Source organism: Panulirus ornatus, chromosome 17 (genome assembly GCF_036320965.1).
Source record: "Panulirus ornatus isolate Po-2019 chromosome 17, ASM3632096v1, whole genome shotgun sequence".
Taxonomy (NCBI): Eukaryota; Metazoa; Arthropoda; class Malacostraca; order Decapoda; family Palinuridae; genus Panulirus; species Panulirus ornatus.
Genome location: NC_092240.1, coordinates 48,885,745 through 48,911,502, shown reverse-complemented (window position 1 = coordinate 48,911,502; position 25,758 = coordinate 48,885,745). Strand labels below are relative to the sequence as shown.

The 25,758-nt window shown below is 39.0% G+C and overlaps 1 protein-coding gene across 16 annotated transcripts in view; it reads left to right on the top strand.

Annotated features, from left to right (window-relative positions):
- LOC139754721 (uncharacterized) overlaps positions 1 to 25,758 on the top strand; it is a 201,893-nt gene that overhangs the window by 147,672 nt on the left and 28,463 nt on the right. Inside the window, exons 5-6 of one of the 16 annotated variants that reach the window (XM_071672328.1) lie at positions 5,831 to 6,155; positions 6,454 to 6,576. The exons of 8 other annotated variants lie outside the window; for them this stretch is intronic. In XM_071672328.1, the coding sequence (XP_071528429.1) occupies positions 5,831 to 6,151 (321 nt within the window). In that variant the 3' untranslated portion in view covers positions 6,152 to 6,155; positions 6,454 to 6,576. 7 more of the 16 variants (XR_011713934.1, XM_071672356.1, XM_071672343.1 and 4 more) reach the window with 7 other exon arrangements.

Sequence of the window (25,758 nt, the reverse complement as noted above, 5' to 3'; positions counted from 1 at the left end):
CTAATGGAGTAAAACATTAGGAAGTTTTATTAAGATTGCAACGAAAAGCACTTTTGTAGACGGCTAAAAAAAAATGAGAAGTATACTGACTCATTGATACAGTAAGATGTTAGCATAATAATTGTCATTGATGCTAAAGCTCAAAAAGAACAAGCCTCTCAGGTTTTTGCTGAATCAGAATCAAAAAGAGGTTTTGTAAAGCAAAATACAAGTACAACTAAAGGAAAGCAGCTAGATACCTAACTGTATGATGATTGAAATGAAACAGTTTGATGGTGTACTATTTTTGGGTGTTGTGGTGATTGAAAAATCTAAGGCTTTTTATAATCAGGTGAACTGCTTGTGCATATCATGATGGTTGGCTGGTTTATTTTTACCTTCTCTATGGTTTTAAAAAGACTTAATGTTTGCTTTGAACAAAACTTGATTGTAAATTTTGCCATCATGAAGCTGGCTTGTTTACACCAGGAGACTTGACTACCCTTAATTCCTCACTGAGGTGTCCTGTGTGATCCAGTGAATCTCAAATTTTTGAGTTGTTTGAAGGATGTTCATAATCTTACTTTCAAAAATATTCATATTAACAATGAAAAGACTTCGGAAGTATATTTTGTCCGCTATTCTTGCATGGTTAACACATCGAACTTTTGCAGATGTTTAATCGCAACATGCTAAAAGATGCAGGAGCATAACTTAAGTGTCAAGTTAGCTGCTACCAAAAACTTTTACTGATTAATATCTTTTATTTTATTTAAATCTTCCTATAATCATTGTGATTCATTGATGATTTTTTTCACAGCAGCAAAATTGTGAAAGGTTGTTAAAACTCTGCCTCACCATTCAGATACAGTGTTGCTAAGGACAGGTGGCTGCTGGCAGCTCTGTCTCCTTTTTTGTTAGAAACACATGCCTCATCTTGATCAAGTTTTAGTGCTAGAGGAGTCACTGACCATAACATCCTCTTTCACTCTCCAGTAAGACAGATCATCATTGCCAAGTAACTTAGGATCTATATCATGTCTAGAAACTCAAGAGAATGTGCTGCCATTGGTATGGCTGGAAAATGACTTACTATGGGGAGAAATTCTCTTGCACTTACACCTCATCAATGACCTAGGATCCATCACTCCCTTTGAGACAAAGGTGTAAATCTTGATGTGTAGATTCATATCTATAGGGGTTATTCGGCTCATGTTGATATCCATCTAGAGGATTTAAGGGGTTAAAGGACTGAGCCCTGTGAATTTAGGAGGGTCCATTGGATAGGTATATCAAAAAATAAAAGATAAAATGAATACTGTCAATCCCCCACTTATGACCTATGTGACTTACGACCTTCTGTACATATGACCGAAAAAAATATAGATGAAAAGGTATACATAGATATGAAAATTATGCTTTGTTGCACATCTGCCAGTGCTGATGGCTGCATGCATACAATAGTGACATTCGATATCAAGGCATTGTGCACATCACAGCATCTCTCTCGGTTCTCATTCTCAGTTACCATTCAATAACGATCGTTATTTAAGTGAAATACAAATTTTCGTGCTAGATTAAACCATTTTTGTATTAAACCCCAAAGAAGATGACGAGCAAGAGGAAATCTGAGGAAGACACTTGATTTGGAATTGAAAATGAAGGTGATCACCCAATATGATGGAGGGAAAAAGTTAATGTTATTACACATGATCTACAGTTGTCCCATTTGATAGTCATGATAATTTTAAAGGACAAAGAAAAAATACATGAAGCAGTGAAAAGTTTGGCAACAACAAGGGCCCATCCACGAAATGGAAAAGTTGTTGATGCTGTGGATAGAAGATCAAATTAAGAATTTTTTACCCCCGAGCTTACTAACAATTCAGGTGAAGGCTAGAAGTTTTTTGAGACTTTGAAGGAGCGAGCAGATGAGGATTACATCAAGAACTTCACAGCAAGTCATGGTTGGTTCAATAGATCTAAAAGAAGATATAGCTTGCTCAACATTTGAGTCACAGGTGAAGCAGCAAGTGCTGACAAAAGGAGCTGCCGAAAAGGTAAAAATAAAGAATTGTATTTAATAAACCATAGAGTTATTTAAAAGAATGTCATTTCATGAAAATTATGAAAATTATGAAATCTGAACTAAAATATCTTAAATAAAGGTAAAAAGAAACTGCAGAATCATATGATAAAACTGTTTAATAGATAAAGAGGTAATCATGATAAAGATTGAATATGATGAAAGAATACTGTACACATATTCGAATTCTACATGCCATGCTGACATGCATCCGACTTACATCCATTCGAGATCCAACCGGTCGATCAGAATGGAACTCGAACGTATGTCAAGGATAGATAGTAGATTTTTCAGTAAAAGGGGTTAAGGAAAGGAAAGTTGTGGTTAGCGATCCATTTTGTTTCTGCACTCTCTTTTGAATTTGGCATGACGCATAAGCACAGCTGATATCATTTTTATTGATTTATGCTGACTGATACATCTTTATGTATCATCTGCCACCACCAATGGACCAGTGTTACTCATAGAACTTTTCCCAGGGCTGACAGTTAAATATCTACCAAATCATCATCTCCATAATCCAGTGCCCTACAGACTATCATAAAGTTTTCAATAATTGTCATGGGGTGTATATTAGCTGTATCATCCCTCATTGTGTTACATTAGTAACTGAGACACTAGGATTGTTTCCCTGTGATAATGCAGTAATTGCTTATGGCATAAAGCATCTCCAGATACCAATAGAGAATGCTTTGTAGTTTAAAAGATAATGGGAAAAGGAAACCTGTACAATATAGTTAGGGTCCCCAAAGTGTAAGAAATTGTGCTATATGGGTAACTATCACTAGGAATATTCTTCCTGTGTTAATTGCAGTTCCTTATGGCGTAAGGCACCTGTTGAAGTATGCCATTGAGTTTATATAAGGGTTGGAAGAGGCAACCCTTATCAGTAATGGGTAAGGTCCCCCAATAGTTACCTGTACAAATATAGCAAGGGTCCTTTATGGGATGATTGGAATATACATTTATCCAGAATCTTTGCATATAAGTGATTTAAACTGTATTTTTTTACAGCATTTCTTGCATTAAGTCTGTTATTGTGGATTGTTACAGAAATACAGTATTTTAGAACAGTATTAGTATGTGGGAAAAATATTTGCAGAAAGATAACTAGGGGAAATGTTCTTGTAACTGTCATGTTCTCTTATATGGCACTGCCTCGGTGTGGCAGACGCCAAGTGAAAACACTCCTCTGTTTAACATCTTAGATGATCATATTGGAAAATATTAAATGTTTCTATGGTAGTCAACCCCGTTTCTCTGCTTCTCGTTTTGCATTTTGGCCTTGGCTTGCCCTTAACTTGCTTCCCAGCCACTCTAACCCTAGTATCCCATTCTCCATAATTTTTTTATGCTTTGCAGTTGTAAGATCATTTCTCTTGGAATTTGCTTTATATATGGATAAATTGTTTAAAAAGAAATTGCAAAAAGTATCTTTTCAACATATTTGACTGCTTGGTTTTTTGCAAGAATATATTTTGGTCTTGGAATAGTTATGAGTAATTCAGTTTGTAGTTATACGGTTGAATGGTATTAGTATTTATTATTTTATGAATAGCTTTGGCCGCATATTTTTCATTTTACAGAGAATTGATTGATTTGGTTATGGCTGGAGTTTTGATCTGTATTCGTGAATGATAATTCCATATAAAATAAATCCATAGGAAATGAAATATCGGTCAGAACACTGTCCCATTTCTTATGTGAACTGTTTTGACAAGGAAATCAGGTGAACCTTGGCATATAATTCACACTCATAGAGGGTCATATCCATGTACAGTCCATTTCATTTTCATTCATGCACCTCAAAATAAAGAATGATTTAAATGCTATTTTTCCTAGTATTCAGACCCTTCCAAATGTATGAATGCTTTGGGAGGCGGTTTTGGTAATGTTCCAGAAATATTGAATACAGTATAACAAGATAATTGACTGGTGAAAATAGGGACTACTTATTGTTCTTTTGTTTGGGAAGAATGTGGTTAAAGTATGGGTATGGATATGAGCTTGTTAGAATCTTGATGGGCCGCACTGAAAGCCTTCCTGTTGTTGCAGGGGCTGATGGCAGCGCGGGCTGGGCTAATGGGCATGGTCACATCCCCATCGGGGCCTGGTATGGCCACTTGCCCAATTTGTAGGCGAGATTTCCATGGACCTTACCATGCCACTCTCCTCAGGCGTCACATGCGGACTCACACAGGGGAGAAACCTTACGCCTGCCCGCACTGCCCCTACCGTGCCAACATCTCCAGCAACCTCACCAGACACATACGTTCTCGCCACCCTGAGCATCCTGGTCTTCTGCGCTCCCACCATCTCAACCAAGAACCCACACAACAAACCAGAGTCTTGCATCACACCCTCTCTGAGCCTTCAGAGCAAACCTGACTTGCCTTATGAAATGTCAGCCCATATCATTATTCAGGACTAGCCGAGTTCACTGTACATTTAAAACAAAAGATGTTGCTTCTGCAGCCGTTTTAACTCCTTTCCTAACACTTTATGCCACTCAGAATCCAGATGTATTATATCAAACTGGTAAATCATTATGCAATGGAGTACAATTTGTGTACAGACATTCTTTTCGATCAATTAATAGCACTTTATTTGCTTTATCACTTGAAATTGCATTCAGATTCTTAAGTACAGTAATTGGGAACATATATGTTGTTAACAACTACATTCAGTATGCATTTTAATGCATGAAACACCTCACTGTTGTAATGAATTGCAAAATATGACATGTCTCTGAATCAGTGCCACTGCCTTACTTTTCATTTCATATTAGATATAGTAGTGTGCTGGATTATAACTAGTATTGCTACAATTTCAGTTCATATTTAGTATAGTAGTGTGCTGGATTATAACTAGTATTGCTACAAGTAAGATATGTATTATACATGTCAAACACTGAAGAATTTCTTTTTTTTTATTTTACTTCTGGATTTTTTGCTGATTTCACTGATTGTTGATCACGCAGAAGAACGATATGTGATCAAAAGTACCCTTAGAAAGTTTATGAGTCATACTTTTCAAAGATGTTCCATCATAGAACTGAATAAGACCAGATTTTTTATATGGTACATCACATATGGCTTGTATCCAACTGTCCTCCTAAATTTTAGAACATAACATCTGTTTTCAAAGAATTAACTCATTCTGGTGTAAACTGAGATGCCTTGGTTGCAAAGGGTTTCAGATGGCCATGACTGCTGAAGACCAGTGTCTCCATTATCATCCTTGATGAATGTCGCAACTGTAGCTATTTATAAACGAATGATTTCTCAAATTTTAGCTAACAGTTTAAAAATCAGTGAGTTTATTCCTTTGATATTTGTTTCTTGCTTGGAAGCTTATTTCGAAGAAATTTGGTTTACCGCTCGTATACAAATGAATTTCATAATGAAATGTACTTAAACAATTTTACACGAATTTAATGGTCATATGAAAAGTGTTGTTTTAACAGACATATCTACATCATATTGATGTGCACAAAACTGCAAGGGAGGGGCATCATTATTTCAATCAGCTGTCGGATGAAGAAACTGGTGACTATTGTGTAGAAAGGCTAAAGTCCTGTTTTGAAAGTATCTGCTATTAATGGATAAGTATTTCCATTGAAACTGGTTTTGGAGTAGGAGGTGGATGTGATGAAACTCATGTTCGGACTAACTGGCCTGTTCACCTTAGGCAAAACCTGGGCAGAGTAATGATATTGATTTGGATTGGGTGGTGGTCAGGTGCTGATAGCATTGTGTATTGCAGGGGAACGGGTCCGTCATGTGTCCGCTGTGCAGGAAGAGGTTCCAGGGCCCCAACCGGCAGTACGTGCTGACACGCCACCTGTCCACCACCCATGCTGTTGAAAAGCCCTACCACTGTCCACACTGCCCCTACCGAGCTGCTCGTCGAGATCATGTTTCCCGACATGTGAGGATGGTGCATACACCAAGATTACATGCCCTAGCTGCAGCTGCCACTCTAGCAACACTTCCTCATCATCTCCAGGAGGAAGTTCAGCAGCATCATCCTCCAGAAGAAGTACAACAACATCATTTGCCTGAAGTTCAACAACACAACGACTAGCACTGTGAGAGTGCTTATTGTGCTTCGTCTTATTAACTACCTCCTTGATACAGTATGTGGAAAAACAATTACAATTAAGTAAGGATTGATTTCATGCAGCCCTTTGGCTGTTTGAAAAACAAAGCAAAAAACAAAGCAAAAGGGCACTGGCTGGACGTCAGGATTTTTCTGAATTGGAACTTCTTATGTATGGAAGATTAAGACCTATCTTTTACTGGCTGATATGCCAGAAATATTTGTATTTAAGTTGGACAAGGGTGGTTGTCCTTCCATTGTGAGACTGATAAAGTGTGTTGTTACAGGCGAGTGTAGGCGGAGCCACTGTCCTCTCACCATCCCTGGGACGGACGCTGGGCCTGGCCACGGTGGAAGGGGGAGCCATGTGCCCTGTGTGTGGCAAAGCCTTCAAGGGCGATAAGTACAAGTTTCGCCTTAGCCGTCACCTGATAATCCACACTGGAGAGAAACCATTTGCCTGCCCACATTGTCCATACCGTGCAAATATACGAACAAACCTGACTCGTCACATTGCCGTTCAGCACACTTCTGCTGGGCTTACTATGTCAAGCTCTCTGCCACATACGTCCTCCTTCAGCTTGCCTACCTCTATTACACATTCCAGAATTCCTACAATCAACAATTTGTTTTTCAACTCTGGAGGAAGAAATCCATTCAAAGATACAGAACAGAAAGACATAGGATCATAAGGAACTAAAGTGAATTTCTTGTGTATCGTATAGTGTTTTAAGAGAATGAAGATATAAATTTAAGATCCTCTAACAAGAAAAGAGGATGCTAGCACTTATTTTTCTTTTTTCTTTTTTTTTAAATTTAAGTACATCTGTTAGGTGGTAGTGCATTGAATCGTTCTAAGCCAATATTTTGCATCAAATGAATAGTTACAGAAGTCTTACTGTCTTCCAGAGGTCGTCCCTCTGCAGTCTTGGGAGCAGAGTTCTGCACCCAGTGAGGGCAGAACCATCTTTGGCTACGGGCATGTGTTCGTCTCTGACTGTCACCTCCTTCACCTCCTCTTCTGCCAGCAGACAGCCTCCTTTATCAACAACTTCAGTTGCACCTTCAGCAGATGTTTTTGTGCAATGTGAGGTTTGTGGGAGGATGTTCAGTGGACCAAAGAGACGGTTTCTATTAGAACGCCATGCTAGGATCCACACGGGAGAGAGACCTTTTCGATGCCCTTATTGTCCCCTCAGCTTCAGCCAGAGTGGGAATTTGGTTCGACATGCACGTCGTGTACACCAACACCCAATGTTGTGAGTTCTTGCTCACTTGGTGCTAGAGTGAAGACATTTTAAAGGTTTTATCATCATTGCAACGTACTGAAAGATGTGTGATAGGATGATGTTTAATTGCATTGATTATACAGTATTCAGAGAGAGAAAGTGATCTCTTTCATTATAGGCAAATTTATTAAGTGAAATAGAAAGTCTGAATTTATTTATGTGAAAAGGTACGTGAACTGAATCTGGATTATTTGAAAGACATGTGGACTTAAATGATGCGGAAATAGGAGAATTTTTATTAGATTGGCAGATAAGTGTACATCCTTGTGATCATATGTGGAAACAAATTGTATTGTTATCATTCTTAAGAGTTAGCTGTATTGTTTTGTGGCATTGTACAAGATATATGATGCACTGATATCAGTGCATTTATGTGATGTAATTTTTAAGAAAATAAATGAAACTGATGCATGTTTCTTTCAGCCCTTGCTTTTAGGGGATCAGTAAAATGTTGCTGAAAGTGAGAAAAGAAGAAAGAAAGTATAAAGGAAACAGGAGCAGTGTATGAGAAAGCAGTATCACAGTAGTGAAGCCTTTCCAAATATTTATTTGAATTTATGGCATTGTCAAATTGGAGATTGCATTGACTAATAAGAAACTTACATTTGAATGGGGATTGAATGATATGATATTTTTGTTTTAATTATTTATGCAGTATCTCAATATAATTGAACACTGGGAAATCCTCAGGCCCTCCTTAGCTGACACCAACAGCCTGTCCTTTACATTTCAGGACGGAGGCGCTGTGATGGCGGCAGCAGGGGGAGGCAGGGGAGGAAGTAGAGGCTGGGGTGGAAGAGGGGATGCCCGTCTATTAATGCACCTTGAGGGAGATCTGCTCAACCTGAAGGGCCCAGTTGGTGCTGAACTACGCTGTCCATTCTGTGGGTTTGTCTCACAGGGTATAAATTCCCGTCAGAATTTACACAACCACTTACTGACCCATACTGGAGAAAAGCCTTTTCAGTGCTCTGTGTGCCCCATGCGTTGCTTGAAAAAGAGTAATTTGAAGAGACACATGTTACGACATCATCCTGCACCAGGCAGTGTCTCTACTACAGGCAGTGTTCCCTCTTCAGGAAGTGTCCCTAATTCTGGTGGTGTGCCTACCTCTGGCAGTGTCCCTTTACTGGGTAATATCCCTACTCTGGGTATTGTCCCTACTTCTGGCAGTGTTCCTGCTAATTATCAGTACCAAACCAACTGACCAATGATGCTGCTAATGATGAATGGAATGTGAACCTTGAAAGCTGTACCTGTGACCATAATTCTTGGAAAAAATGTTCAGTACGGTTTTATAGCATGTGGGGAATTGTTTCACAGTTCTTATGGCAGATACCTGAAAGTACTTACTCTACTAGGCACCTGGAGACTGAGGCGTGTTTTCTCCTGCAGGTGGGATTCCTGTGCGGTGTTTGTGGGCGAATGTTCGCCCGAAAGGCTGACCAAGAACGTCACATGCTGACTCACACAGGTGTTCGACCTCACACCTGTCCACACTGCACCTTCGCCTGCAACCGCAGCAGTAACCTTTACCGACACATCCGCAGTGCTCACCCTTCGCTGCTTGCCCATCACCCATCACCACTCCCGGATCTCTCCCATAGACCCTCTGTTGCCACATCTGTCCAAGGCCATCTACAGTCTAGATAATAACATTTGTATGCAAATCATGTTAAAAGAAATTAGAGTGACCCATCCAGTGAGAGCAAGAAACTTGTCCCAGCTATTGGTGATAGCTGATGGTCATTTTATGTTGGGTTAATGAGGGTGGCATGGGCAATATTGTGCTAGTGGTGGAGCTCTGAGCGCGGTGTTGTTGTTGCAGGTGATGCTTTGTCCCTACTGCCAAAGGAGCTTCTCGGGTGTTGGCAGGAAGCAGCGTTATGAACGTCACGTCATCACCCACACTGGGGAGAAACCCTTCGCCTGCCCACTCTGCCCTCTACGCTGCAACCGCCAGAGTAACCTGTACCGTCACGTACGCCAGCACCATGCTTTGCATGATCAGCAAAAGGCACACACGTGAAATCACTCATATTGATAGACGAACTCTTTATTTGGAAAGTATTCCAGAATCAACATATTTTAAGGAAAATATCTGAGCAAGTTTAGTGTCTTTCTTAATTTAGTCATGATTTTGAAACAAGCATTCACTTTTAAGAATCAGTGTCTGGAGTGTATTGTCGATCTCAAGAAAGATTTTAAGAAATGCAGACATTTTCATAAAACAGAAGAACAGGAAATTCTGTATTGAATGTATGTGTTTGCTTTTATTGTTGGTGACGTGATAGTCTAGAATTTTTCATTTTTCCATGGAGAATTTTGTTGCATATTTAGAACAGTGGTTTTGTTCTTTCAGTATTTCTCTAGATTTGTTAAAATCTCATATCCCCAAGCTCGGCTTTGCTCAATTACATTCACTTTACAAGTTCTATTTATATTGCTGATCAAGAAATCTGTACAGTCCATCAACCTCAAGGCACCAATATATATTTATATTTATATATATATATTATATATATTATATATATATTTATATTTATATATATATATTATATATATATATTATATATATATTATATATATATTTATATTTATATATATATATATATGTGTGTGTGTGTGGAAATAAAAAGAGCGTGGTTGAGAGAGCAGAAGAGGGTGTTTTGAAATGGTTTGGGCACATGGAGAGAATGAGTGAGGAAGATTGACAAAGAAAAATATATATATATATATATATAATATATATATTATATATATATATATATATTTATATATATATATATGGGTATGTTTGAAGGAATAGTGGTTCCAACAATGTTGTATGGTTGCGAGGCGTGGGCTTTGGATAGAGTTGTGCGCAGGAGGATGGATGTGCTGGAAATGAGATGTTTGAGGACAATGTGTGGTGTGAGGTGGTTTGATCGAGTAAGTAACGTAAGGGTAAGAGAGATGTGTGGAAATAAAAAAGAGCATGGTTGAGAGAGCAGAAGAGGGTGTTTTGAAGTGGTTTGGGCACATGGAGAGAATGAATGAGGAAAGATTGACCAAGAGGATATATGTGTCGGAGGTGGAGGGAACGAGGAGAAGTGGGAGACCAAATTGGAGGTGGAAAGATGAAGTGAAAAAGATTTTGATTGATCGGGGCCTGAACATGCAGGAGGGTGAAAGGAGGGCAAGGAATAGAGTGAATTGGATCGATGTGGTATATCTGTGACTTGTCATCAGTAAAACCCTGACAAATTTGGACTACATGGGGCAAATACTTGGATAATTACTGAATTTCTGGATAAGTGGCATTTTTGCCAACTTCTTTGTATTTCTTCTGGTTTACTAGGATCCCCGCTCATTCCTAGTATTACATTTGATATTTTCCTGGTAATGCTTGTTTCTTCATAATTTGTGGAGTCTTTTGCACCACCTGATAATAAAGCCAATTGATCTCTTTGTGTATTCTGTGCCCCTTTCTTCTTTTTGTGCTCTGTACCTGACTTGGTATTTCTTTGATGCAAAAGATACTTATTCGTGGTAACTCTGATTGACTTGTAGTAAGTGCAGTGTGAGAAACAGTAGTGACTTACTATACCAAGAGTTTTTTCATAAAACTAGGAGAGTTGAAATTACATGAATACAGAAATAGAGCATTCTTTTTGTAAAAGGAAAGCAAGGTTATAAAAGACATATATATATATATATATATATATATATATATACTATATATATATATATATAATATATATATATATATTATATATATATATATGTATATATGTATTTTATTTATTATTTATTTATTTTGCTTTGTCGCTGTCTCCCGCATTAGCAAGGTAGCGCAAGGAAACAGACAAAAGAATGGCCCAACCCACCCACATACACATGTATATACATACACATCCACACACGCAAATATACATACCTATACATCTCAATGTATACATATATATACACAAACAGACATATACATGTATACACATGTACATAATTCATACTGTCTGCCTTTATTTATTCCCATCGCCACCTCGCCACACGTGGAATAACAACCCCCTCCCCCCTCATGTGTGCGAGGTAGCGCTAGGAAAAGACAACAAAGGCCCCATTCATTCACACTCAGTCTCTAGCTGTTATGTAATAATGCACCGAAACCACAGCTCCCTTTCCACATCCAGGCCCCACAGAACTTTCCATGGTTTACCCCAGACGCTTCACATTCCCTGGTTCAATCCATTGACTGCATGTCGACCCCGGTATACCACATCGTTCCAATTCACTCTATTCCTTGCACGCCTTTCACCCTCCTGCATGTTTAGGCCCCGATCACTCAAAATCTTTTTCACTCCATCTTTCCACCTCCAATTTGGTCTCCCACTTCTCGTTCCCTCCACCTCTGACACATATATCCTCTTTGTCAATCTTTCCTCACTCATTCTCTCCATGTGACCAAACCATTTCAAAACACCCTCTTCTGCTCTCTCAACCACGCTCTTTTTATTTCCACACATCTCTCTTACCCTTTTTATATATATATATATATATATATATATATATATATATATATATATATATATATAATATATATATATATATATCTTTCAAACTATTCGCCATTTCCCACGTTAGCAAGGTAGCGTTAAGAACAGAGGACTGGGCCTCTGAGGGAATATCCTCACCTGGCCACCTTCTCTGTTCCTTCTTTTGGAAAATTGAAAAAAAAAACGAGGGGAGGATTTCCAGCCCCCCACTCCCTCCCCCTTTTAGTCGCCTTCTACGACATGCAGGGAATACGTAGGAAGTATTCTTTCTCCCCTATCCCCAGGGATAAATATATATATATATATATATATATATATATATATATATATATATATATATAAATGCAAGAGTCTTGGAAAGAGGGGCAAGTATGAAGTCTGTTGGGGATGAGAGAGCTTGGGAAGTGAGTCAGTTGTTGTTCGCTGATGATACAGCGCTGGTGGCGGATTCATGTGAGAAACTGCAGAAGCTGGTGACGGAGTTTGGTAAAGTGTGTGGAAGAAGAAAGTTAAGAGTAAATGTGAATAAGAGCAAGGTTATTAGGTACAATAGGGTTGAGGGTCAAGTCAATTGGGAGGTGAGTTTGAATGGTGAAAAACTGGAGGAAGTGAAGTGTTTTAGATATCTGGGAGTGGATCTGTCAGCGGATGGAACCATGGAAGCGGAAGTGGATCATAGGGTGGGGGAGGGGGTGAAAATTTTGGGAGCCTTGAAAAATGTGTGGAAGTCGAGAACATTATCCCGGAAAGCAAAAATGGGTATGTTTGAAGGAATAGTAGTTCCAACAATGTTGTATGGTTGCGAGGCGTGGGCTATGGATAGAGTTGTGCGCAGGAGGATGGATGTGCTGGAAATGAGATGTTTGAGGACAATGTGTGGTGTGAGGTGGTTTGATCGAGTAAGTAACGTAAGGGTAAGAGAGATGTGTGGAAATAAAAAGAGCGTGGTTGAGAGAGCAGAAGAGGGTGTTTTGAAATGGTTTGGGCACATGGAGAGAATGAGTTAGGAAAGATTGACCAAGAGGATATATGTGTCGGAGGTGGAGGGAACGAGGAGAAGAGGGAGACCAAATTGGAGGTGGAAAGATGGAGTGAAAAATTTTGTTGTGATCGGGGCCTGAACATGCAGGAGGGTGAAAGGAGGGCAAGGAATAGAGTGAATTGGAGCGATGTGGTATACAGGGGTTGACGTGCTGTCAGTGGATTGAATCAAGGCATGTGAAGCGTCCGGGGTAAACCATGGAAAGCTGTGTAGGTATGTATATTTCCGTGTGTGGACGTGTGTATGTACATGTGTATGGGGGGGGTTGGGCCATTTCTTTCGTCTGTTTCCTTGCGCTACCTCGCAAACGCGGGAGACAGCGACAAAGTATAAAAAAAAAAAAAAAAAAATATATATATATATATATATATATATATATATATATATATATATGGGTATGTTTGAAGGAATAGTGGTTCAACAATGTTGTATGGTTGCGAGGCGTGGGCTATGGATAGAGTTTGGCAGGAGGATGGATGTGCTGGAAATGAGATGTTTGAGGACAATGTGTGGTGTGAGGTGGTTTGATCGAGTGAGTAACGTAAGGGTAAGAGAGATGTGTGGAAATAAAAAGAGCGTGGTTGAGAGAGCAGAAGAGGGTGTTTTGAAGTGGTTTGGGCACATGGAGAGAATGAGTGAGGAAAGATTGACCAAGAGGATATATGTGTCGGAGGTGGAGGGAACGAGGAGAAGAGGGAGACCAAATTGGAGGTGGAAAGATGGAGTGAAAAAGATTTTGTGTGATCGGGGCCTGAACATGCAGGAGGGTGAAAGGAGGGCAAGGAATAGAGTGAATTGGAGCGATGTGGTATACCGGGGTTGACGTGCTGTCAGTGGATTGAATCAAGGCATGTGAAGCGTTTGGGGTAAACCATGGAAAGTTGTGTGGGGCCTGGAAGTGGAAAGGGAGCTGTGGTTTTGGGCATTATTGCATGACAGCTGGAGACTGAGTGTGAACGAATGGGGCCTTTGTTATCTTTTCCTAGCGCTACCTCGCACACATGAGGGGGAGGGGGTTGGTATTCCATGTGTGGCGGGGTGGCGATGGGAATGAATAAAGGCAGGCAGTGTGAATTGTGTGCATGGGTATATATGTATGTGTCTGTGTGTGTATATATATGTGTACATTGAGATGTATGGGTGTGTAGGTTTGCGTGTGTGGACGTGTGTGTATATACATGTGTATGGGGGTGGGTTGGGCCATTTCTTTCTTCTGTTTCCTTGCGCTACCTCGCAAATGTGGGAGACTGACAAAGCAAAAAAAAAAAAAAATAATATTTATTTATTTTATATATATATATATATATATATATATATATATAATATAATATATATATATATAATATATAAATGCAATTGAGTGGGAGATGTATAAAAGAAATAGACAGGAGGTCAAGAGAAAGGTGCAAGAGGTGAAAAAGAGGGCAAATGAGAGTTGGGGTGAGAGAGTATCATTAAATTTTAGGGAGAATAAAAAGATGTTCTGGAAGGAGGTAAATAAAGTGCGTAAGACAAGGGAGCAAATGGGAACTTCAGTGAAGGGTGCAAATGGGGAGGTGATAACAAGTAGTGGTGATGTGAGAAGGAGATGGAGTGAGTATTTTGAAGGTTTGTTGAATGTGTTTGATGATAGAGTGGCAGATATGGGTGTTTTGGTCGAGGTGGTGTGCAAAGTGAGAGGGTTAGGGAAAATGATTTGGTAAACAGAGAAGAGGTAGTAAAAGCTTTGCGGAAGATGAAAGCCGGCAAGGCAGCAGGTTTGGATGGTATTGCACTGGAATTTATTAAAAAAGGGGGTGACTGTATTATTGACTGGTTGGTAAGGTTATTTAATGTATGTATGACTCATGGTGAGGTGCCTGAGGATTGGCAGAATGTGTGCATAGTGCCATTGTACAAAGGCAAAGGGGATAAGAGTGAGTGCTCCAATTACAGAGGTATAAGTTTGTTGAGTATTCCTGGTAAATAGTATGGGAGGGTATTGATTGAGAGGGTGAAGGCATGTACAGAGCATCAGATTGGGGAAGAGCAGTGTGGTTTCAGAAGTGGTAGAGGATGTGTGGATCAGGTGTTTGCTTTGAAGAATGTATGTGAGAAATACTTAGAAAAGCAAATGGATTTGTATGTAGCATTTATGGATCTGTATAAGGCATATGATAGAGTTGATAGAGATGCTCTGTGGAAGGTATTAAGAATATATGGTGTGGGAGGCAAGTTGTTAGAAGCAGTGAAAAGTTTTTATCGAGGATGTAAGGCATGTGTACGTGTAGGAAGAGAGGAAAGTGATTGGTTCTCAGTGAATGTAGGTTTTCGGAAGGGTGTGTGATGTCTCCATGGTTGTTTAATTTGTTTATGGATGGGGTTGTTAGGGAGGTGAATGCAAGAGTTTTGGAAAGAGGGGCTAGTATGAAGTCTGTTGTGGATGAGAGAGCTTGGGAAGTGAGTCAGTTGTTGTTCGCTGATGATACAGCGCTGGTGGCTGATTCATGTGAGAAACTGCAGAAGCCGGTGAGTGAGTTTGGTAAAGTGTGTGAAAGAAGAAAGTTAAGAGTAAATGTGAATAAGAGCAAGGTTATTAGGTACTGTAGGGTTGAGGTTCAAGTCAGTTGGGAGGTAAGTTTGAATGGAGAAAAACTGGAGGAAGTGAAGTGTTTTAGATATCTGGGAGTGGATCTGGCAGCGGATGGAACCATGGAAGCGGAAGTGGATCATAGGGTGGGGGAGGGGGCGAAAATCCTGGGAGCCTTGAAGAATGTGTGGAAGTCGAGAACATTATCTCAGAAAGCAAAAATGGGTATATTTGAAGGAATAGTGGTTCCAACAATGTTGTATGGTTGCGAGGCGTGGGCTTTGGATAGAGTTGTGCGCAGGAGGGTGGATGTGCTGGAAATGAGATGTTTGAGGACAATGTGTGGTGTGAGGTGGTTTGATCGAGTAAGTAACGTAAGGGTAAGAGAGATGTGTGGAAATAAAAAGAGCATGGTTGAGAGAGCAGAAGAGGGTGTTTTGAAATGGTTTGGGCACATGGAGAGAATGAATGAGGAAAGATTGACCAAGAGGATATATGTGTCGGAGGTGGAGGGAACGAGGAGAAGTGGGAGACCAAATTGGAGGTGGAAAGATGAAGTGAAAAAGATTTTGATTGATCGGGGCCTGAACATGCAGGAGGGTGAAAGGAGGGCAAGGAATAGAGTGAATTGGATCGATGTGGTATACTGGGGTTGACGTGCTGTCAGTGGATTGAATCAGGGCATGTGAAGCGTCTGGGGTGAACCATGGAAAGCTGTGTAGGTATGTATATTTGCTTGTGTGGACGTATGTATATACATGTGTATGGGGATGGGTTGGGCCATTTCTTTCGTCTGTTTCCTTGCGCTACCTTGCAAACGCGGGAGACAGCGACAAAGTATAATATAATATATTATATATTAATTTATTATATTTATATATATATATATATATATATATGATTATATATATATATGATATACTTATATATAAATGAAAACTAGATGTTTTGCTGCATTTTTGCATTAACTCCCGTGGTACTGATAACATTCTCTGTTTGGAGAAAAGCAGATAATTTTCAGTGATTTGACTTAAAATACTATGTATTGTACTATTTCTCAGACATGTGCCTGTGATCATATTTTAGTATTGTTAAAAGAAAATTACTTCTGAAAGGCGGATTCTTTACCATGAAGAGCTTGGAGGGAAATACTCGTGAAAGTTGTTGTGAACTTGAAGGACTTGGTCCTTTGGGACAGTGTTGATTAGATTTTAAGATTGGTATTTCACTTCCACTTAATCTTCTAATGGAAAAGTATAACACCTAATGAAAATAGAATTCTTCGACAGTTGTTTTTTGTCTATCCAATTTAGGATGTGGTATATCTGTGACTTGTCATCAGTAAAACCCTGACAAATTTGGACTACATGGGGCAAATACTTGGATGAATTACTGAATTTTCTGGATAAGTGGCATTTTTGCCAACTTCTTTGTATTTCTTCTGGTTTACTAGGATCCCCGCTCATTCCTAGTATTACATTTGGATATTTTCCTGGTAATGCTTGTTTCTTCATAATTTGTGGAGTCTTTTGCACCACCTGATAATAAAGCCAATTGATCTCTTTGTGTATTCTGTGCCCCTTTCTTCTTTTTGTGCTCTGTACCTGACTTGGTATTTCTTTGATGCAAAAGATACTTATTCGTGGTAACTCTGATTGACTTGTAGTAAGTGCAGTGTGAGAAACAGTAGTGACTTACTATACCAAGAGTTTTTTCATAAAACTAGGAGAGTTGAAATTACATGAATACAGAAATAGAGCATTCTTTTTGTAAAAGGAAAGCAAGGTTATAAAAGACATATATATATATATATATATATATATATATATATATGTGTGTGTGTGTGTGAAGAAATTGAACATTTTATTTCATCCAAGATTTTTTTTAGAAAAAATTTAGTTCTAAGAGTGCTAGGAATTAGTAAGATGTCTTCATGTAATTTATTTAAAAATTTATGTAATTTCATTTCATTAAAGATTTATTAAACAAATATGGGCCTGTTGCAATTAAGATATGAAAATCCTATGAGCAATTTCTATTAGTTTTATGCCTGTTCCCTTCTGAAACTCTTTCAAGGAGATGGCCTCAGCAGTAAAGCCTTGATAACTAGTGAACTCAAGTGCCGCTTCTTAGCCTTTAGTGCCTCACCCTTAGGCCACTGGCAAAGGGCAAGTCTAGAACAGTGTCTGCAGAGGCTCCTACCCATGTTCGTACTGTCTACTACTACTACCTAATATTCCTACCCATTACCTCTGCCTAATGCTCCTGCCTAATGTTCCAACCCATTACTTCTACCTAATGCTCCTTCCTGATGTTCTACCCATTACCTCTACATAATGCTCCTGCCTAATGTTCCTACCCATTACCTCTCCCAAATGCTTCTGCCTGATGCTCCTACTTAAAATGTTCCTACCTACTTATTAGCTATTGCTCCAAACATTTTGCCAAAAGGCAAGGTTAGCACATATTGATCACCACAGGGAAATGTAGGTTTACAAAGAATGGCCGGTTTGAATTAAATGTCAAGTGTTATGTGTGACAAGGAGAGGTTGCATGTTTGTGGACAGAATGCCAGTAGTCCATGCGTGGGTGAGTCAGAGAGAAAAGACAGGTATCTGGGTCAGAGGAGTGCATCTTGACAACCAATGAAGTGCTGGCTCACTATGCAGCTGTCATTAACTACCCAAGCGGGTAGTGCTGGTTTTATACCTCCCTTGTCATTGGCTGCCAACCAACTGCTATCTACATTTTTAAAGTAGTAGAGGATGACATAAATGTGAGAGAGAGGTATGTAAGGACAGGTATAATTAGAAACTTTTGGTGGGAGTTCCCAAAGGAAATGGGGGTCAGAGATATAGGTAGATGGTGTGTGGATCAGGTGTTTGCTTTAAAGAGTATGTGTGAGAAATACCTGGAGAAACAGAAGAATTTGTGTATGGTATGTATGGATTTGGAGAAACCATATGACAAGGCGAATAAGATTAGATAGAAATGCCTTGTGGAAGATTTTGATAATATATAATGTGCAAGGAAAGTTGCTAGCGGCAGTGAAAAGTTTTTATCAAGGATGTAAGGCATGTGTATGAGTAGGAAGAGAGATGAGTGATGAGTTCAAAGTGAATGTTGGCCTGTGGCAGTGGTGTGTAATGACACCTTGGCTGTTCAATTAGTTTATAGGTGGGGATAGTGAGGGAGGTAAATCCAAGTCTTGGAGAGAGGAGCAAATATGCAGTCTCTAAGGAATGAGGGGACCTGGAAAGTGTCAGTTGAAGTTTGCTGATGATGCAAGACTCATGGTATATTCAAATAAGAAATTGCAGAATTTGGGAACTGAGTTTAGAAGTTTGTGTTAAAGGTGGAAGTTTAGAGTAAATGTGAATAAAAGCAAGGTTATTACGTTTATCAAGGTAGAGGGACAGGTTAGTTGGGTTATGAGTTTGAATGAAGGGAAATAGGAGGAAGTAAAGTGGTTAGACCTCTGGAAGTGGATATATTAGCAAATGGAACCATGGAGCCGAAGTAAATCATTGGTTGGGTGTGTGGGTGATGGGAACATTGAAAAATGTGTGGAAAGAGGGTCATAATCTGGGAGGGTGAAAATAGGTATGTTTGAAGGTATAGTAGTGCTGATAGTATTATGTGGATGTGATGCATGGGCTATAGGTGAGGATGAATAGAGGAGAGTGCAGGTGTTGGATGTGAAATGTTTAGGGACAATATGTATGTGAAGTGATTTGATCGAATAAGTAATAAAAGGGTAAGAAAGAGGTGTGGTTTAGAGTCAAAGAGAGGGTGCTGAATTTGTTTGGACATATGGAAAGAATGAGTGAGGAAGATTGACAAAGAAAATATATGTGTCAGAAGTGTAGGGAACAAAGTGAATGAAGAGTTTCATGGCTCAGTATACTGTCCTTTATATGACAGGCCTCAGAGCAGGATCAGTCAAACCATGACTTGAGGGAGAAGGATTTGTTAGAAGATGGGATGTATAACCCCATCCCAGTCAAGACAACCTCCATTTTATACTCAACCCAACACAAGGCATCCTGGGCAATAACAATAAAGCAGTGCCTGTCCTTGGAAAACTCAGTGAAGCTACATAGGGATGACTGCTGGGCTCTCCCTATGTGCCAAAGGTGACATTTCAAGGTTGGTTATAGAAAGCGGGTGTGCCCAGTAAGAATTAGTAGAAATAAGATTGTGATCAGAGGGTCTTAAGGATGGAGATATTTTGTATGTATAATGGAGGGTTACGAGGTTAAAAATAAAGGTCGAGTGTATTGGGAAATGGCAGTTGCGAACCCTCTACATGTTTATATAATTATTATCATTGATTGATGTTATTATGGTGATGATGATAGTAATAATGATAAGGTGTAGTAGAGGAAGGAGACAGAATGATTTGTTGGTGAGTTTAAATTGGGAAGATCTTTAGGAAGAGGAATATTTTAGATATTTTGCTGTGGACACAGCAGTAGATGGAACCCAAAGGCTGAAGCAAGTCATAAGGTAGGAGAGAAGGCCCAGGTCTTGTGTGCATTGATAAGTTTGTGGAAGGAAATTTACTGTTTGTTAAGGCAAAGATGAATGTTTTTGAGGATATAGTAATCCAAAGAGCCTTGGGTCTTGTGGTATGAGTTGGGTTGACCATGCAAGAAGTGACAATGTAAGAGTGGGGTGTGGCATTCATAGATGACTGGCTATAAAAAGAGGAGAGAGTGTTAGACAATCTTTATGATGTACAAAGATGGAATTTATATTACAGTTAATGATTGTTGATGTTTTCATTTTGTGATTCATGGTTGTCCTTGTTTATGATGATTTCATTGTGTGGATAATGTTTGTCCATGTAGCTGTCCGTACAAGCTTGTACAATTTGATAGCAGTTATAGAAAGCGGGTTATGACTGGTCGTAGATATAATAATTGGTAGTGATAGAATGGTGCATTAACTTCATCCTTCAATCTTGGATGAGGGCTAAATGATAATTAGATAGTAATGGGGGGGTGGGGGTGTCAGTGTCTAAAGTTCCCTTTGATAGGTGAATTAGGAGGGACTGCAGGTGATCTTTTAATGTCCTTTTCTACACTTGTTTTATATAGTTCCTGTTGTGTTGTAGAGAAGAAGACCAAGTAGAGAGGAAATAGTTGAATTTTGGTAGAATGAAAGGTGTGTTCTTGTAGTTGAGTTCAAAAGCAGGGAGTCCAAGTGTGGTAATTTGATATTTGATGTAGAGATGTTTGCTGGAAGATTTGTTGATTGTATTGACTTATTCTTTCTTGCTTAGTTTTTCATCCAAAGTAACACTCAGAAGGCTGGTAGCCTGCACAATTTGTAGGTGGCTTGTATGTAGTGAGATAATTAGGTGGAAAAATTGTAGAGGCTAAGTTGATGTGCATTGGTTTGGCCTGTGGTGAAGTTGGTGGTGGTGGTGGTGGTTCAGTTGAGGGTATTCTGGAGGAGGTTATAGTTAGGACAGCTGTTATCAACACTGCTATTAGCAGTAGAGCTGTTGATGCACTTCTGTTTTCTTGGGGGCATTTATCAGGGCATCATTGATAATGACGTTCAGGGATCCCATATTTTGGACCATCGGGAAGGCATGTGTGAGGAACTGGAAGGTTAAGTTGTCCCCTTGGAAGTATTTACTCTTTGAGGAAGTCTGCAAACCATGGAATGACACTTTGTCCCCTTGGAAGTGTACACTCTTTGATGAAGTCTGCAAACCATAGAATGAAACTTCTTTGCTGCTCAGGGATTATGGCTTTGGTGGTAATGACGTTTTGGTTAAATAGGTTGAAACCTTTCGTGAAATCAGTGAAGATGCTGAGAACCACAGAGGTGTTGCGTTTTTTTATGTTTCGATAGATGAAGTTGAGAAAGCTGATGAGTTAGTGGGTGGTTAAGGTCTTGAGACATTGTCACAGGAATTATTCATTGACAGTGATGCTTCAGAAAAGATGCAGAACATAATTTTCTTTAACACTGGTTGATTACTGTTCTCGATGAGATGCAGTTAAGTTTTTATTTTATATAATTTTATTTACATTTTGTGAAACAGAATGCAAGTACACAAATTTGCACACATCATACCAAAGTAAAACAATCCATAGTTAATGCATAATACCATGGACATCTTCACAGGGCTACCAGTGTTCCAGCTTTATTTTGAAAGTATAAGGTTACTTGGGGGGCCTTTTCAGTATACGTCAGATTTTATCAAATATGTACAGTATATTTTTTTGGAGTTCGTTTTCTCTTGCCCCCAATTTGAAGATGTAGCTCTCGACAGCTCTTAACTGTTGTAATGATCCTTTAACCCTTTGGCTGTGGAATTAATTTCCATCTCCATATCTGAAGAATGTTCCTTCTCTAGTAAAATTTAAAATGGTAATTGGTTCTTATTACTACTTATTTTTTCAGGTCAAAACCATAAAGTTTCCATATCTGGGATTATTATTTCTCAAAAACATCAGATAACATTACAAAATATTAAGAAAAATTCAGAGGATTTACAGTCTGACACCTGCAGGATGGCATCAACTTCTTCAGTGTAATAGATTTTACTCCATACACTCATAATGATGAATGCACTGTAAAGAGTTGGAAAAAAAATAGTAAAATTTAAAGGGATGTTGAGCATCCCTGTGTTGCCATCTCATGAGTACTCATCAAAAACATTGTATGTTATCATTATACACCTTTTGATTTATCTATCTATATCTCTGATACCTGTTCCCTTCAGGAGCTCCTTCAAGGGGGTGGCCATGGCAATAGCGTCTCCATAACTAGTGAACTACAGTGCCGCCTCTTAGCCTTTAATGCCTCACCCTGAACAGGCCAGTGGCAGAGGGCCAGTCTAGTGCAGTGTTGGCAGAGGCTCCTAGCTAATGTTTCAACTTGCTTCAACCTAATGTTCCTGCTTTGTACTTCTACCTAATGTTTCCACTTAAATGTTCCTACCTACTACTTCTATTTATTGCTCCTAACATTTTGCCAAAAGGCAGGGATAGCACTAACCACAGGAAATCTAGAGTTACAAAGAATGAGTTGTTTGAGCTGTTGTCAGACTTGTGTTTTGTGTGACAGGGAGAGAGATTTTGTATTTGTGTGGACAGAATACCAGCAGTCCAAGTGTAGGTGAGTCAGAAAGAAAAGACAGCTACCTGGGTCTGAGGAGTGCACCATGACAACCATTGAAGTGCTGGCTCGCTATGCAGTGATCACTAACCCTCTTGATACCCAATCGGGTAGTATTGGTAATATACAAACATATACTTACACAGCTTGTAGGGACATTATAGAAACCATATTTTAACTACATAATGGTGAAAACAAGGTAAAAAGAGAAGATAGAGATGAATGAATCATTGCATGGGAAGTGTTAGTGGCAGTGGTGAGTCATAGTTTATGCAGGTTTGAATCAACCACTACATGGGAGCAATGTTTTCCAGGACTCTGGAAACATATACTGGTTTAGGGAAAGTCATTGAATAGTGTGTGGGATGTACAGATGATTTTTGACAGCAGTGGACTTTAGCCATATTTTGTGGCTGAAGGGTTTTCATGACATGATCTTTTAATAGATGGATATGATCATTAGTCTGACATTTCAGTGTCTGTAAATGAAATTTATAAAATTTTGAACAGGATAAAGCAGCCATGAATGTGGCTTTTCTTTTGTCAAATTGAATTAAAAGGAAAAGTGTAATTGTCTTTAATTTCATTACCTTAGTTTTAGCATTTGGATATAAAGATTTTTAATGGGTGTTGGCTAATGTAGTACTGTCAGTAGGATTAAATCCATGGAAAGACTTGTAGAATGTACGTGCTGACAACATTAAAGGCAAGAATGCTTCATATTAGGAAAGGAGTAGTATGTTACAGTATTGTATTAGTAATATGGAAAGTAACCCTTTTATTCCTAATATTGTGATTATAATCATGGTGACATGGGGCATAGTGTACAACCTGAGAATAGTAATACTGTAATTATAATCATGAATATGAGTACATGGGAACCGTTTACAGCCAGAGAATAACAATACTGTAATTATAATCATGGTGTCATGGGGGAATAGTATACCACCTTCTTTTATAATGATCTCACTTCTGGAACCAGAATTTAAGCTTGGATGAATCTTTGGTATTTGTACATAGTGCAGTTATGGTGTGTATTGAATATTTCCCCACCATATTACTGAATAGTGGTTTAGCGAAACTCATTCTTCTTGAGAGATGCAACTCCCTTAAGTAATAGTATATGCATATAAAACGGAAAAAAAATTGGCCTCTATCCCAGCAATCTTTTCTACTCTGTTGTTCAGGCTGTGTATGCCAGTAAGTTTTGTTACCCAAAGTTCTGTACTATTTGGTGTCTTGCTGTTACCTGATGATGAAAATATGATATACAGTATTGCTCTTAGTCTCCTCACTTCTGTTAGAAAATATGTTAATATAAAAGCTTAAAACATAAAAATTATTGAGGAATGTTGATGGGGAAATATGAAATACTTCATCATGATTTTGAGATTTGTGATGCAAATGGTGCCGCTGTTAGAGCCACCTTATATCTTGCAGGGGAGGGCTGCCCCACTTCAGGAGGGCAGCGGTACTGGTGGCAGTGGTGTGCGAAGTGCTGCTGTGCTCTCCTGCCCAAACTGCCCCAAGATCTTCAGCGGGCATGGCCGCCACCAACTGTATGAGAGACATGTTATTGTACACACTGGAGAACGCCCATACAACTGTCCCCATTGTACCTACCGTGCAAACCAGTTGTCAAATCTTAGAAGGCACATTAAGAGTATCCATCATGGGCAAATTCACTCTGGGAATAACCTTCACCAAGGACAGCACTTTGGAAGTACCATACATCAGGGACACATATCGCGAGACGTCAACCAGCAAGTTATGGCTTTAATGCCTCATAATCAGAATTTGTCGAGTAGGAATGTAGAGGAACAGCAGTTTACCACTAGTTTCAGCAACTCCTTCCAGCATCAGTACAGCAGAGAGAGTTTTGAGGGAAGTGTTGGTCCAAGACACTGAGCTGAGAAGCCATCATCTACATTGCACTTGTGGAGCAGGATGGCTTTGGAAGGTGATATTAATCAGACATAATTTCAGTATCATATAATAATATTAACAGAAAGTGATGAGATGTTGGAACTGAAGGCCTTGCATTTATATTCTGCTGGGAGTTAATGTAAGTGAGTCAGTGAAATTAATTTGTATGCAGAATTGAAAACACGCATAGATACTGCTTATGTTCAGTTGCATTTAGTCTCATTGATTTTCTGCTGCCTGAAGAATGAATTACATGAGTATTTTGTACAGTTGGTTAGATTCAGGACAAGCTCATCAAGGGGGTATAAACTCACCATAAAAGGTTTGGTTAAGAATCTGTTGATAACAGATGTATCAGTCTTTGGTTTCAGATTAAAGGATTGCTAATTCATTATGTTGAAACTTTTCACATTAGTGACAGTAACATTAACATATGAACTGAAAGTGGTTATGGAATAAAAGGTAGCTCTCTCTCCTTTGACAGGAATATTTTTGAAAGTAAGAATTATTTTATACTGAATAACAAACTAGTTTGTCATTTTTGCGTAAAGACTACAGAATCTAAATCTTTATGTTCCTGCAGCTGATGAAAACAAGAGTTGAATTCAATTTGGTGACAAGCATTTGTCATTCTAGCACATCAACTGAATGAATGTAAGTCATCTGACTGTAATGCTGAATATATCACTGGTAGTATTTAAGTGTGTTTGAATCTTCATGTCTTTTGGTATAAAAAGCCTGTAGGGAAATGATTAACAGTTAGGGTATTTGGTCAGTTAGTGTAGTTCAGTACATAGATACATCTGTGGACTGCAATACTCAATGAACATTGGAAAACAAATTTAAAGAATCAGTTTGAGCATTTTTCTCATATTTAGTAGTAGTATGAAATATGCAATAGAAGTTGGAAGACAAGTAAAAGGACTTGATGAAAGTTATGCTTCATGTTAAGTAGTTTCACAAGAAATGCAGATATTGGAGGCCTTCATCATGTTATCATTTGCTTGTTTCATTCCTTTATTTTCCAAATTGAATATGGGCATTCAGATGTATCGTCTTCACACTGAATTTGAGGTGGATCTGTGACTTTGACA